Source organism: Carlito syrichta, unplaced genomic scaffold (assembly GCF_000164805.1).
Source record: "Carlito syrichta isolate Samal-C Ts95f unplaced genomic scaffold, Tarsius_syrichta-2.0.1 Scaffold288045, whole genome shotgun sequence".
Taxonomy (NCBI): Eukaryota; Metazoa; Chordata; class Mammalia; order Primates; family Tarsiidae; genus Carlito; species Carlito syrichta.
In genome coordinates, this window is record NW_007232141.1 from 182443 (window position 1) to 198930 (window position 16488).

At 40.7% G+C, this 16488-nt stretch overlaps 1 protein-coding gene across 1 annotated transcript in view; it reads left to right on the forward strand.

The window, feature by feature from the left end:
• The window catches only part of PDZD2 (PDZ domain containing 2), a 124248-nt gene that overhangs the window by 62230 nt on the left and 45530 nt on the right, over nucleotides 1-16488 (forward strand). The window contains exons 7-13 of the mRNA XM_008053306.1: nucleotides 2719-2864; nucleotides 6969-7088; nucleotides 8220-8334; nucleotides 11955-12028; nucleotides 12174-12399; nucleotides 13209-13326; nucleotides 14921-15053. Of these exons, the coding sequence (XP_008051497.1) occupies nucleotides 2719-2864; nucleotides 6969-7088; nucleotides 8220-8334; nucleotides 11955-12028; nucleotides 12174-12399; nucleotides 13209-13326; nucleotides 14921-15053 (932 nt within the window). The remainder of the gene's footprint in view (nucleotides 1-2718; nucleotides 2865-6968; nucleotides 7089-8219; nucleotides 8335-11954; nucleotides 12029-12173; nucleotides 12400-13208; nucleotides 13327-14920; nucleotides 15054-16488) is intronic.

A 16488-nucleotide genomic window follows, 5' to 3' on the forward strand; every position in this document is an offset into this window, starting at 1 on the left:
GCTGAGGCGGAGGATCGCCAGAGCCCAGCAGGTCGAGGCTGCAGGGGCCAGGAGCGGCCACTGCACTCCAGTCTGGGTGACAGAGTGAGACTCCAACTCAAAAAAAAAAAAGAAAAGAAAAGAAAAGAAAAACATTCATTCTAAAGACATTTGCATGCAGGAGAATTTAATATAATCAGCTCCTAATTTGTCTGTCCTATAAATTTGAATATTTATTTCATAGTTTCTTAAAATGAGTCACTCTGGTATTCACATATCAGTACATTCTCTGTAGACACTACTGTATGTGGTTTCTCTTCTGTTGATGACAAGTGCCTTCCTTTCAGCTCTAAAGGAATTTTCTTCCACTAAATCTTTTTCAAATAAGTGGGCATGCCAAGAGACATTAATCTGGTCGTGAGTTAGTACTGAGTCATGAATTATTAAAGAGTTTTTGTAGAGGTTCCAGCCACTTCCACTAAGGTTTTGTCCAATCTGGCTCCAAAACGACTAACGCAACGTCACCTCTCATTTTATGGAACATTTTTCTGATATTCTAACCAAAGTTTTCCTTATTTCATACCACCTTTTTTGTCAGCAGGGCTCCTTTTTAATTTTAGTACTTTTGAGTTATTTATGTGAAAACCTTAGGTTTGTGATCTCTTTAAAAATTTTTTCTTGGTTGCAAAGGAATTTTATGTTCAAAAATCTGTATCACCAAGTATATATTGAGCTTTTGAAAAAAACAAACCTTTAGTGACATCCTGTATAACTGTATCAACATTCTTCCAAATTTTTATTACTTTTAGTAACTCATCAACATTTTTTAAAAGACTCAGGATTATCTTATTTTATTCCATGAAAAACTTTCAGAAAAATATTTAGGTGAATTCAAATTTTAGGTCATCAAACATTACCTAGTCTAAGAGAACTTGATATTCCAAAGGATCTGTGTTTGTATAGATATATACACAAAAATATAAGTACACACATGTATATGGACATGCATATTGTGTATAATTAAAATTGTAATAATAATTAAAGTTATATTCATATAATTAATATATCATTTAAAATTAAAATCCCTTAAGTTAATTTACTTTAAAAGAACATATAACATAGATTAGGTATTGATAAAATGTTTAAAAATTGTTACTACAAAAGTTTTTTAAACAAGACACAAAAGTACAAGTACTGGCCATAAAATTCAAAAATGACATACTGTACTACATTTAAATTATGAACTGTTTTTCATCAAAAAATATGCCTTCAAGACAGTGAAAAGGCAAAACACAGACACAGAGAAGATACTTATAATCCATGGATCCCACAAAGGACTCTTATCCAAGATATATTAAAAATAAATAAAAACTGCTATAAATCAATAACAAAAAGACAAATCCAATTAAAATGGGCAAAAGACTTGTACAGGCACTTTACAACTTGGGAAAACAGCCAACAAATATATGAAAAGATGCTTGACATCATTAGTCATCAGTGAAATGCAAGTTAAAAAAACACGAGTTTCCATTATATAGCTATGATAATGGCTAAAATAAAGACTGACACTGCCAAGCTTGCCAAGGATGTGGAGAAGCCAGAACTCACATGTGCTGGTAAAACAACATGGGGAAAAATGGGTAGATGCTTGTAGCCTGGCAACTCTACTCCTAGGTATCATCCAACAGAAATGACATGTAGGAAAATTCTAGTAACAGTATATTCTAAAGCAGAGGTCAGCAAATCACAGCCCACAGCTTTAGGATGGCCCACAAGCTTAGGGGTGCTTTCTACATTTTTAGTAGGCAGTTTAAAAAAAAGAATAGGCAACAAAGAGCATCTGTGGCCTATGAAGTCTAAAACCTGTCCTGCCTGGCCTTTATCAAAAGAGTTTTCTGGCCCTCTGTTCCAGATCTAAAACTGGAAACAGGCTGGGCGCAGTGGCTCACGCCTATAGTCCCAGCATTTTGGGAGGCCAAGGCAGGAGGACTGCTTGATCCCTGGAGTTTAGACCAGATCAAGAAATAGAATATTAACCAGAACCTCAAAAACCCCCTTTGTGCCAGTAACTGGACCTCATCCAAGAGTGATATGTTCCCAACTTCTAACATCATAGATTACTTTTGTCTGGTTTTGAATTTTATGTAAATGAGTGGTCACAATATGTACCTTTTATTTTTTGTGGAAACAGGGTCTTGTTCTGTTAACCAGGCTCAAACTCCTGGGCTCAAGCACTTCTTCTGTCTTGGCCTCCCAAATTGCTGGGATTATAGGTGTGAGCCACCACACCAGCAAGTTGTTAGACTTGAATAGAAAGTATATTTTAAAAGTTATTACTGTACATGAAAAAAAAAAGCATCTACCCCAACAATGAAACTATACCAACCTCAGAGTGATATTCCTCCATCACTAAAAAGCCTTCTACTGATAGCCTTCCCGCTATAGAATGCCTTATAGTCACAACTGCTACATCTTACTTGAATCTAACATATACGTTGCCTCTTAACCAGCCTGATCATTTCAAAAACTGGCAGTGTTTTGCAGCCTGGCATTAATGGCCTCAACACATAACCAGCTCGGTGGTGAAATGTGGTGAGCTTGATGCTTTGAGTGTATTGGGCGCTAGGCCTTCTGAAAGCCACAAAGGTGGGTATAAACGTAACAAATTTGTACCTGCGGATGTGCTTAAGATTCTTATCATCGCGTATCAACCCATGTTTTTTCCCCTTTCTTCCTAAGGGGGTGTCCACCGCCTAGAGTCTGTGGAAGAATATAACGAGCTGATGTTGCGGAATGGGGACCCTCGAGCCCGGATGTTGGAGGTCTCCCGCGATGGCCGGAAGCACTCCCTCCCCCAGCTGCTGGACTCTTCTGGTGCCTCGCAGGTCCGTCTAGGGCCACAGAGCCTCTTTCATGCACAATCATTGCAGCTTGGTTAGGGACAGAAAAGCATGCTTCCAACCCCCGAGTCTCTAGGCCTTTTTCTGTTTTTGCAAAGACCATGAGAGCTTCCATGTTAAGAACTGCCCATCTGTTCAGGCTGGGAGTATCCGGGGCGAGAGAGAGAATCTAGAGAGATGTGACATAGAAAGGGAAGGCTACCCAGAGAGGCTAGAAAGAAGTCAGCCCAATATTTGAAAATAATAGGAAAACAAATCCCTTGTTGGCTTTTGACATCTTGATTCCCTTCCGACTGTGTGTTTTGGAACCCAGAATAACTTTCAATTGCCAGGAGACAATGGCATCTCACAGTCTGTGGTGAACCACCATTGCTTGTTGAATAGGAGCATCATATGTCAGCATAACAACTGTGTGGGTGGGTGTAGGCATGTGTGTGGAAGAAGAGGGTGTGTGTGTGCATGCACGCACACACCTATACTCAACTGGGGACCTACCTGTTACACAGTAACAACGCAAACAGCTATGGTCATGGGGGGCTGTAGGGAGGGATGCCAAAAGTGATCAAGTTAATGTTCCAGAGCCTGCTCCCAGCAGAGCTCTGGGCTCCACAGCTCTGCCCAGGGCTTCCTCCTCGGTCATAGCATCCTCCACCCACAGAAACTGGGTAGACAGTTATAACCAGGTTGGAGGCAGGCCTAGTTTCTGGGGAACTTGAGGGATGTTCTCTGAGTCCTGGTACTACCAGGCAGAGAGTGCCAAGGCGAACTATTAGTATATTATCCTTAGGCCTACGATGAAGAAGAGAGAAGAAGAAACTGTGACATCCAAAAGTGCTTAGAGACCCATAGACAGGGGAGTTCTAAAGGATCTGGGCCAGGCCCTCATTTTTGGTATGTTGTGACCATTGACAGATGGGGCAGCTGAATCCCAATGATGTTAAATATTTTGCTGAAGGTGATATGCCAGAATCTCCATGAAGACAAATACATGAATCTGGTTGATTATGTGTCAGGAGAAAGTGTTTGTGTTGCTGCTGATGCTCTTTGCCCAACCAGGAATGTAAAAGTGCCTGTGTTTTCGAGGCAGTTGCTGGTCAGGCTGTTTTGGGTTGAGTTCACCCAAAGGTAACTTGAAGGGAGTTGGAGCACTGAGAAAAAACAGAGGATAATATTTCATGGCTAGCCGGGTACAGTGGAACACACCTGTAGTCCCAGCTACTTGGGAGGCTGAGACAGAAAGATCCTTTCAGCCTAAGAGTTCAAGACCAGCCTGTGTAATAAAGTGAGATCCAACCTCTAAAAAAAAAAAAAATGCATGGAACCTGTTAAAAACTCATCCAGGCCAGATGCGATTGCTCAAGTCTGTAATCCCAGCACTTTGGGAGACCAAGGTGAGAGGATTACCTGAATCCAGGGGTTCAAGACCAGCCTGGGCAACTTGACAAGATCTCGTCTCTACGATAAAAAATAAAAATAGCCGGGCATGGTGGCATGCGTCTGTAGTTCTAGCTATTTGGAAGGCTGAGGCAAAAGGATCACCTGAGCCCAGCAGGTTGAGACTGCGGTGACCGTGAGCAGCGTGCCACTGCATTCCAGCCTAGGCAACAGAGTAAGACACCAATTCAAGAAAAAAAAAAACTCATCCAGACCCAGGATTAAAGACAGATCTGTGACCTTCTCAGAATAGTCCAGCTGGACCCACAGTGTCAGGAGAGTTCCAAATGTTGTAGGGTAGCCCAATTGTCAGACTGTTTTAACTAGTGTAAAAGATGATAGAGAGGGTCTACTGCCATCATGGCCACAGATCTAGCATTGAGGTAATTTCTTAACTGACCTGCTGAGGAAACCTGACCATATTTATAGCCAAGAAACATCTATTTCTAACCAGGTTTCCAGGAATCAGGAAGTCCAAACTAAGGTAGAAAGTTTTAAAAAGAGTTTTTCCTGCTCTAAATTGTCCTTTCTTTTGTCTTCTCTTCTTATTTTCTTTCCTTTTCTTTTTCTCTCAGGATTTACATTTCTTACACATTGGTTTGGTTTTTTGTTTTGGGGTTTTTGTTTTGTTTTGTTTTGTTTTTGTCAGAGTCTCACTCTGTCACTCAGACTGGAGGACAGTGGCACAATCACAGCTCACCACTGTCACTCAACCTCCTGGGCTCAGGCAATCCTTCCACCTTAGTCTCCCAAGTAGCAGGGACTATAGGCACAAACCACCATGCTTGGCTCAATTTTTTTTATTTTTGCCGAGACAAATTTTTCCTAGGTTGCCCAGGTTGGTCTCAAACTCCTAGGCTCAAGCAATTCTCCCTACTCAGCCACCTAAAGTGCTGGGATTACAGGTGTGAGCCACTGCACCTTTTCACATCTACACTGTCCAATATGGTAGCCGCATGTGTCTATGGAGCACCGGAAGAGTGACTAGTGAGGAGAGGAGTATTATTATTATTATTATCATCATCATTATTATTATTTGAGTCGAAGTCTCACTCTGCCACCCAGGCTGGAATGCAGTGGCACGCTCATGGCCATCGCAGCCTCGACCTGCTGGTGATCCTTCCACCTCAGCCTTCCAAATAGCTGAAACTACAGGCACGTATCACCACCCCCAGCCAATTTTTTGATTTATTGTAGAGATGAGGTCTTGCCAAGTTTTCCAGGCTGGTCTCGAACCTCTGGGCTTAGACAATCCTCTCTCCTTGGCCTCCCAAAGTGCTAGGGTTATAGGCATGAGCCACCGGGCCCAGTCAAGAGTAATTTTAATTTTAATCTTAATGTAAATGTAGACAGCCACAGTTGGCAAGTGGCTAACCAGATTAGACAGCATGGGTACAGGAGGTTCAAGGTGACATCTGAACCTCTTTGAGAGACCAGTGAGGCATGCAGGCCTTTGCTCCCACTGTCCCCAGAAGGAAGACGGAATGAGGAACTGCTGAAGATTGGGGATCAGAAGGAGCTCCCTTAGGAGTTCATGCATGAACCTCTGTATTCATAGGTTGAAACCCTGGCTATGTCTGGTCATGTCTGTAATGGTTTCAGTAAAAGGGTAGTAACCTTGCCAAGCCCACATCATTTTTTTTTTTTAATGATTCAGAGTCTGGGAGGCCAACTTTGTTGGCAGATATTTTTGTAAAACTTCAAAATAAATATAATTGTTCTAAGCTGCCAGAAATATAAAAATATCACTGGGGGACATCTCATTTCTATGTTTGAATGTAGTATATACAAACTAAGGATAAAAACTTTTGTGATGTCTTTTCTCACATTAAACATAAAGTGATTTTTTTTGGCTTATGCTAGAATATCTGCATGACTTAAGAAGTTTATTATTCTAAGAAGAATAGCAAGGAGCTGGATTGTAGAAGTGTTTTAGTAATAGAGTCACTTAATCTCTTGTTTATGTTATGAAGAGTGCACCCTGCTTACACACGTGTGTACTGTGGGTGATGGACATGAAAAAGGGATTGAGATTTGAGCTGCTGTGTGTCAGGAAGGGAAAGTGTGGCTTATGGGAAAATATTTTATTCTCCAAATGTGAGGGATTAGAACTGAAGCTGTTGCCATCTCTCAGTGGGATATTTTATGTGGAATAACGCTTGTCTGGGTTTGTGGTTTGGGTTTTATAAGAAACAAGGGTTTGCTGAGTTTTTGATTGAGTGAATTAAGCTTAAAATGGTGAGATACTCTCTAACCATGATTATGAACTTGGGATGGGCAGGAGGTGACTAGCACAGGAGAGCCCAACCCCAGGGAGGTCATCCTACATCACTGAGGCCTCTGGTTTCTGGTCCCTGACTCCATTCCAGAAGTAGGATCTATGGAATGCGGTCAAGGAAAGAGCTACAGTGCTTGTGGTCTCCAAGTAGTTCCTTGCATGGGGGAATAAGACATGGCAATCTATTGCAGTAGGGGCTGTTCCTCCAATGTTATTTAGAGTAACCTTTTCTTTAAGCCACTGGACCAAGATGGACCAGAGGGAAATGACTAACCCAAAAGACAGCTGAGATTTTCAAAGTCTGAGTATGTTTTATACCAGAGACCACAAAAGAATCAATGAGACTACCTCTGACCTCGCTGTGTGCTAACCTTTAGGAATACCACATTGTGAAGAAGTCCACTCGCTCCTTAAGCACGACGCAGGTGGAATCTCCTTGGAGACTCATCCGGCCATCCGTCATCTCTATCATCGGGTTGTATAAACAGAAAGGCAAGGTGAGCTCTTTTTTGCAGACTGTTCTTCCTTCCAGGTGAATGTTAGCACATCCTGTTTAAATGGTTACTTTGTTTTTCTTTTTTATTATTATTATTTTTTATCTGTTTTTACATGAAATAAGAAGTAACAGGTATAAAGAGGGATAACTTGAGTGGCCTTTGTATGGATTCAGGTGGCATTTTTTTCCTGTAGGCCTCGGAGTGTGAGATAGTCACACCCTCTTTGATCTCCCGAAGTGAGGAGTCCCCAGCACCTGGCTGCTAGGACAGCATCGAGGGTGTAGGCTGGGTATGGTGACTCACGCCTGTAATCCTAGCACTTTGGGAGGCTGAGGCGAGAGGATTGCCTGAGCCCATGGGTTCAAGACCAACCTGGGCAACATGCCAAGATCTCATCTCTACAATAAATGTTTAAAAGTTATCCAGGTGTGGTGGTACACACCTGTAGTTCCAGCTATTTGGAAGGCTGAGGTAGAAGCCTGAACCCAACAGATCGAGACTGTGGTGGCCATGAGCGTGCCTACTGCACTTCAGCCTGGGTGACAGGGAGACTCTGACAAAAAAAAAAGAATCGAGGGTGGAGTGAATGACCCCCAACTTTTAGCTCTATCGAAAGAAAAACAGAACCTGCAGCTTCAGGGAATACTCCTAGCTATCTTTTTGAGTGAATTTCATGTCATTGCCATTATCATAAAGGGAATGATATTATTAACTTCATATTATGCAAATATCAAAATGGAAAGACTTAAACTGAAAAAACAAATATAGCATCTGAATAGTGGGAAATGACTTATGAACTATTTAGTTGATCCATATGAGATTGACATTTTTGGAGATCAAAGATTGTCAAATATTGGCATTTGTGTATGTTTCAACCTAAAACTTTCTCTTTTTAATGTAATACTTGACTAGTGCAACCCAAATAGATCTGAAGAGGGAAATGGGGAAGGGAACACAAACTTGGGTTTACAGCTAATTGATTCATTTAACTACAAGCTTTCTTAGGAAGGACGCTTCTGCTAAATCCTATGATGGGAAGGACACCCTCAGTTAAGTAAATACTGCAATAGGAAGATGACCCCAGTTAAATACTGCAATGTCAACTTTGACTCTCATCTTCTTTGAATATAGGGTCTTGGCTTTAGCATTGCTGGGGGTCGAGACTGCATTCGTGGACAGATGGGGATTTTTGTCAAGACCATCTTCCCAAATGGATCAGCTGCGGAGGATGGAAGACTTAAAGAAGGTAGAAGAAAGCTTCTTCTTTCTTCTGGCAGTGACCTTTGGTTCCATGAGAAGCTGCTGCTTTGCAGGATGTAAAGCAAATGGAATGTTAGCTAAGGCTACGGGCTGGGGAGTTGAGTAGACCTGGGCTGAATCAAATGGTTATACACTATGACCTTGCACAGTTGATGTGACCTGTCAGAGCTTTACTTTTTCTGGAATAGAAGCATGGAATATTAATGCCTACCTTGAAGAGCAGCTGAGGGTTAAATGAGATAGAAATGAGATGGCTAAATAGGATAATATGTGGAAAGTAGCTTGATATTCTTGTTTTGGTCTTTAAGTGTCTATTTTGTCCACTTGGTCCTTAATCATGTTCCCTGTCTTGAAAATTCTTGAGAGTTTCCAGCCCATCCTTGCTATGGAAGAAGAATAACTGATCATCAATAGACATTTAGTATCTTGTGGTTGAAATCAATTACCACATAGTTTGGTTCCTAAATGAACATCTTTTACATTGCCTGTAACCTCTGCCATTTTGCCACATACAAATATATGAGACAAGTGCTTTTAAATGCAAATTAAAGTAATTTTGAGGTGCCAAGTTCTACTTTGCAAATAAAAATTTTTTAATGTTTAAATACATCTTATAATTTGTAGTGCTTTAAGCATTTTCAAAGCATTTCTCCATATTTAAATTATTTCATTAATTGCGTTACAAACCTGTCAAGTAGGCATTTTGGAGTAACCATTTTACAAATGAGCAAAATGACACTCAGAAATGTTAAGTGACTAGAAACTTGTCCCACCCTCAGTAATTAGCAGAGGTGAAATTTAAACCTAGCTCTGTGAGCCCAAGTTTGGGTCACCTCTCTGCCTTACTACTACTGCCTTCTTTAAATACATGATCATTGATTCAGAACTTTCTTCCTTTTTGAACATATCATGATACTTGAGAAAATAAAATTTGAATAGGCCAAAATTTCCTTTATGTGTAGACACAGTAGCTGCTTTTAATACAGAGAATCTTAAGTATATGTTTGCATATATGAGTGTTCTCTATAAATATTTATCTGGCTTAAGATTATATACATTTTTTTTTTTTTTTGAGTTGGAGTCTCACTCCGTCGCCCAGGCTGGAGTGCAGTGGCACACTGATGGCCACCCCAGTATCAACCTGCTGGGCACAGGTGATTCTTCTGCCTCAGCCTTCCAAGTAGCTGGAACTATAGGCGCATGCTCCCGTGCCCAGCTAATTTTTGGATTTATTTTAGAGATGAAGTCTCACGAAGTTGCCCGGGCTGTTCTCAAACCCGTGGACTCAGGCAGTCTCCTCACCTCGGCCACCCAAAGTGCTGGGATTACAGGCTTGAACCACTACTCCCAGCCAAGATTATATACTTTTTTTTTTTTTTTTTTTGAGTTGGAGTCTCACTCTGTCACCCAGACTGGAGTGCAGTGGCCGCTCCCGGCCACTGCAGCCTCGACGTGCTGGGCTCCGGTGATCCTTCCACCTCAACCTTCCAAGTAGCCGGAATTACAGACATGTGCTACCATGCCCGGCTGATTTTTTGACTGTATTGTAGAGATGAGGTCTCACTGCCCAGGCGGGTCTCGAACCCGCGGGCTCAGGCAATCTACTCACCTCAGCCTCCCAAAGGCGCGGGATTACAGGCTGAGTCACCGAGCCCGGCTATACTTTTTATAAAGTAAAATTGCCAACAAGTTCTGAACATATTTTAAATAGCACTCACCAAAGCATAAATTCTGGTTTTTCTCCTTCCCTTATTAACATTCCCTTCATGAAATGACTAAGTTAGAATATTTTTAGTTATCTTAAAAAATGCTGTAACTCAGTTCAGTTGACTGAAATACAGGTGCTGTTATACTTTTTTTTTTTAAGCCAATAAGAGTGAATTGCCTATTTTGTAAACAGAACAACCTATAGAAGCCTGTATTCTAATGGTAAAATGTGACCAGGCTTAATATTTCCATGACGGAATATTTATCTCTCTCTTAGAGGAAGGGTTAACTCCCAGGTGGTGTTCATGTCGCCTTTCAGAACAATATAAAATTCTAGCAGAGCATTTTTGTAATGGATGTGCCATGTGTTCACTTGATTGAAATTCATCCTGCAAGGCTGTAAAACTGAGCAAGATGGGAAAAAAAACCAATAGTTAGGAAAGGTTAATAGCACTTTGTTCTCCTAAATACTGTTTTTTTCATATGTGTTCATTTACAAGAGATATAAGTCACTGGAATGGATTTTTCAACCTGTTGAGTGATACCTCTTTTAAAAACTTTGTATACATTTTAAGAATGTGAGCAATCATGTAATATTTGCTTCTTTTTCCCTGTGGAAACAACCCCAAAACATAAACCTCCTCACCTGGCTATTCCAAGTGATTTTTAAACAGAGGTCCCTTCACTTATTTTACAACTTTTGCAATTGCATTAAAGTGAAGAAACAGAACAAAAGTCATCTATAGAATTCCTTTAATCACACACACACTGTGCTCCTGGGACTGGCTGTCTATAAGAGGTGGAAATCTGTGCTCTTACACTGTTTTACACTTTGTTACAGGTGTATGACGTCTCCCTTTCATACTGCACTGCTGTGCAAAGTTCATCTGTTCTTCTCTCTGGGGCATCTTTATAGTGTTTGTGATGAACTGTTATTCCGAAATACAGCCCATGTCACAAGAGTGCAAACCAGAAACGAGCACTGATAAGTCAACAGGATGTCCAAGTTCTTTTGTATTCCCAGCAGACACTACCGACAGCTTGAACAATGACCTGACTGCACCTTCTTAAGGCTGAAGATGATAGGCTAGCTGGTGAGGGGCCGGGAGGAGTTGAGCGAGCTTGTGCACACACATGCATCACTATTTGACATGACCCTGCTGTCATCTCTGTGATAGAAGCCTATAGTAACTTGCCAGCTTCATGACAGAGAACCTGGAACCACATCAATAAGACCAGGCATTCAGGCTATTTCTGGAGGTGGGGCTGCCATTTCTCAAATATCTCAGCAAGTTTTTTTGTCTTTATCATTAAAACCATTTTCCATACACTTGGAGTGATTCTCTGGGCTCTGGGGAGCTCGTCTTTCTGCAAATATAGGAGTGGCTTCTCAGATGTTGTGTGTGTTCATGCTTCATTGCCCGTGGGCTTAAGCTTTTAAACAATGATTATGAGGAACGCCTGGGAACTCGGTTTCTGTAGTTTGATTTCTAAACATAGGACATCTGTTGTCAAACTTGGCAGTGGCTAAAAAATAAGATTTTGGTGCTTCCCATAGTTGTTTTAATTGAAGACAGAAATACAAAATTACTGCAAAAGAAGATGCATTGTCATTAATTGTCCTATTTGTGACGTTCCTGAGAGTTAAGCTAATGAAAGTAGATTGGAATAATCAGTCATTTTTTTTTAGATCTTTTAAAAAAATGTTTATTTTAAAGATGTGGGGTACAATTCAGGGTTAGGTATACAAATGTTCACTATGCAGGTACCCTTGTTGTCAAAGTCATTTTAGAGTTGTAAATCAGGGACCAGATGGCATCCTATTTTAGGACTGACAACAGTTAAGAGTCCAGAACATTAAAGGTTAATGTTAATGTAATTCTCACATTTGATCACTAGGGGATGAAATCCTAGATGTAAATGGAATACCAATAAAGGGCTTGACGTTTCAAGAAGCCATTCATACCTTTAAGGTAACAACATTCTTATGGATCTCCTTTGCCCTTTTTGTTTTCCTTCCTTTATTTCTTTCCAGCTTGGGTTGGGTGAGATTCCTTTACCCTTTGATATAAGGACAGTATGAATGTTTTAGCCCACCGTCTTCCCTTGTTTTCTCAGCAAATCCGGAGTGGCTTATTTGTCTTAACGGTACGCACAAAGTTACTGAGCCCCAGCCTCACGCCCTGCTCAACACCCACACACGTGAACCGATCCAGCTCCCCGAACTTCAACACCGGTGGGGGAGCCCCAGTGGGAGGCTCCGATGAAGGCAGCTCTTCATCCCTTGGTCGGAAGACTCCTGGGCCCAAGGACAGGATTGTCATGGAAGTAACACTCCACAAAGGTGATACCGGCTGTTCCTCACTTTCGATACCTTTCTCGAATAACAATTTGTAATCTGTTTGGAGGAGTATTTTTTCTTTTCTTCTCGGTTTTCTATGAATTATTTCTTTGGAACAATCTTCTATCAACAACAGGTGATGTTCTCTATGTGGACAGTGGAATCAAAAGCAGAGATTTTAGTTGCTTTAGTCAAAGTGAGGGGAAGGTGCCAGTAGCACAGAACTCTCTGAGCTCTCCCAAGATGAATCACTGTGTGTCAGAAACTCTTATTTTTAAAAATCTCTGACGAGCTTAAGTCTAAGTTTATTATAAATTTTAGTGAACAAAAGATCATAGTTAAGAATACGGTTAATACTGGTCATGGGTGATCATCAAATCTTACTGCTTTTCATCTTTTTTTTTTTTACCTCCCCACCTACTGTAGAAATGTGATGAAAAATAACCAAGAGATTAGTTGCTAAAAAGAGAGGCAAAAGAAAGCTTAACGTTGTATATCCAGAATAAAAATGTTACTCATACTCTGCCTATTGCCAAACACAGGTTTGAGGAAGTTTGCTAGACTAAGCAGAAAGACGATCACTGGATAATTCACAGGTCCATAGTTAGGCCCCAGTTTAGCCATGGACTCGTTTCATGAAAAGAAATGGCAATGTTGAGAAAGAAAAGTAGAATTTGCTTTCTGAGTCTGGAAGAAAAGTAAATGGTTATTGGTATGAATATATGTTAATCCAGTTCCTGATCAATTATACTTTTTTGTCTGGTTACTGTGTAATTTTTGTTTTTGTTTTCTTTGAATGATGCCTCTGACAGAGCCAAGAGTTGGATTAGGCATTGGTGCCTGCTGCTTGGCTCTAGAAAACAGCCCTCCAGGCATCTACATTCACAGCCTTGCCCCAGGATCAGTGGCCAAGATGGAGAGCAACCTGAGGTTTGTTGCATATCTGATAGTGTAAGATTCTGGCGTGTTCCTGATGATTCCTGATCTGTTGCTTTCCTTTGAGGGATGCTAAAACTTTGAATTAGTTCCAATTATATAACCAAGACTACAGTCAACAGCATCTTCAAAAATGTAAATGCTAATATAAATGAAATTTGGTTGAATTAGAGAATTCCAGGTCTTGGCTTTTGTTCTATTTGGACTCAGAAGTTTCATTTCAGATGCTTGACAAGATACATAAACTCTATATGGACATCTATGATTATCTCAATGTTTTCTTTCATTTTATATTCATATATGTAAAATTCATATGAAATACTGGGACTGTCATAAAAGTTTGGAATCACTGGATACAAAAGAGTCCTGAAATTGTGCCCTTGAATGAGAGAACTTTCTTTTATGTATTATCTCTTGAACCTTTTCTATTCCTTCCATTCCTTTTTGAATGGTGATGTCTAGGTGCCTATTTTCTGAAATCACTGTCTGATTTCTTAAGCCAGATAGTTGAGCCATAGTATGGATGTTCTGTTTATACAAGAGATGTCTAAGTGTTCTATTAAATAGCAATTGCAGTGGGTCAGTGCCCACCTACACGTCACAAGAATGTACACATATTGCATAAAGCACCCTATCCAAACAGTATCACCTTTCTCCTCTATAAGCTTCTCTAAGTCCTTTAGTGGTTGAGGATTTGTCAAAATGGCATTTGTTGAGGTTGCCATTTTGGGGCTCTGTTAATAGCTTATATTATGTTTTTAGTTAATCATCAGAGTGAATTTCCATTTGAAAAAAAATTTAGCAAATCATCCAAAGTACATTAAAGAAAATATACTTTAGAACCCAAGGAAAAAAATCCTTTAATGACATCCCAAGATGATGTTTCTTTCTTGAATGGTTCCATATGTCTGGAGCCTGCCAAATGAACATTCTTCAAACCCCATATAAAGAGTCTTTGTTCTCTCCTACTGAGTTTTCTCCCTATAATTTCAAGTCAAAATGGGCAACTTGTCCCCAATTTCTCATTTGTTCAAATTTGAAACATTTTTACAAATTCTTAGGTAACCTTTGAGCTTCAGATATTTCCTCCTTAAGTTATATTCCAATAATCATTTCAAGATGGTAGGAAGAAAGAAACTGATGGTGGTCGAGAGGCTATATCACGTGATGACTGAGAATCAGAGAGACCTGTGTTATTTCAACAGTGTGTGACATCTGAGCAGCCTCTCTGAGCCTGTGGCCTTATCTACAGCATATGAATAATTAGACCCACTCAAAGCATTGTTATGTAGATTACTTTGTACAGTGCCTGGCATATAGTATGTGCTCAAGAAATGATAGCCTTTATTGTTGTCCTTCTTATCAATTTTATTTGACTTTACTACTTCTGAAAATACCAGTAGATGGACATAATGGCCTTTGACAACTTAAAATCTAATGTGATTATATGACTGTGTTACTTTGTCATGTACTTCTTTGAAGTATTCAGAAAAGATTTTTTTATGTAAACCTCTCCTAGAAGTGAAGTTTTTGAGCTTGTAAGAAGCCTGCTGCTAATACAGAGTGTGAATTCTGTTGCCCTTCCTAGCCGTGGAGATCAAATCCTGGAAGTAAACTCAATCAATGTCCGCTATGCTGCTTTAAGCAAGGTCCATGCCATTTTGAGCAAATGCCCTCCAGGACCTGTTCGCCTTGTCATCGGTCGACACCCTAATCCAAAGGTAAAGTATTTCATCCTGTTCTGAGCATGGCAAGATGCTACACATCCCTAGGACGACACAGTCTCTTTGGTTCACCCGGCCTCTGGCTGGTACATGTGGGAAATGAATCTTTGATCTTGACTTCCTCTCTCACTCTCAGAAAATTTTATTAGAAAAGTTTGACAGTGTTGCTTGGCAGATTTGAAATTTGGTCTCGTAGAAGGTAGGAATGCTGAGTTCTGAATACTGGCTGTTTGATGTCTGGTAAGATACCTAACTTCTGTATTTGGCCTAGATAATCTCTATAACTCTTTCAGTTTCAAGATAAGAAAGCTTTTCTTGCCAGGTGGGGAAAAGTAGCTCATTCCTGTCATCCCAACCAGGACAGGAGGATTGCTGGAGACCCGTCTAGGCAAAAAAAAAAAAAAGAAAGAAAGAAAGAAAAAAATTAGCCAGGGGTGGTAGGTAGTATGCACATCTGTAGTCCCAGCTACTTGGGAGGCTGAGGCAGGAGGATCTCTTGAGCCCAGTAGGTTGAGGCTGTGGTAAGCCGTGTTCTGCTACTGCTTTCCAGCTCAGGCAACAGAGTGAGACCTTCAACTCAAAAATAAATAAATAAATAAATTTTTCTTACCACAATCTTTTGTTTGCCCACATTAGGAATTCCTTGTCATCCAGGCTAGAGTGCAATGGCATGCTCACGGCCACCACAGCTTCAACCTGCTGGGCTCGGGTGATCCTTCCCCCTCAGCCTTCCAAGTAGCTGGAAACACAGGTGCGCACCATTGTGCCCAACTAATTTTTTTTTAATTTATTGTAGAGATGTGGTCTCACCTAGTTGCCCAGGCTGGTCTTGAACCCCTGGGCTCAGGCAGTCCTCTCGCCTCTACCTCCCAAAGTGCTGGGATTACATGCGTGAGCCACTGCGCCCAGCAGTGCTAAGTAATTTTTTAAACAGGTTTAGTGAATTTTAAACTTTCTTTAAGTAAGAAATGAGAATGTGCCTAGATTGAAATAGTGTAAAATAAATTTTTATAATCATTGTTAAGATAACTATTTAGAATCTAACTTTAACTTGGATTCACTTAAACCAATGACTGTTTTTGCATTTTTATAGAATTTCTAGAATGCAAGGTTTTTCAGATACTCTTCAAGGAAAAATCAATGTCTTCATTTTTTTTTTTTTTTGAGTTGGAGTCTCACTCTGTCACCCAGACTGGAGTGCAGTGGCCGCTTCCAGCCACCACAGCCTCGACACGCTGGGCTCCAGCGATCCTTCCGCCTCAGCCTTCCGAGTAGCTGGAATTACAGGCACGTGCTACCACGCCCGGCTGATTTTTGTTATTTATTGTAGAGATGAGGTCTCGCTGCCCAGACGGGTCTCGAACCCGCAGGCTCAGGCAATCCACTCACCTCAGCCTCCCAAAGGTGCAGGATTACAGACTGAGCCACCAAG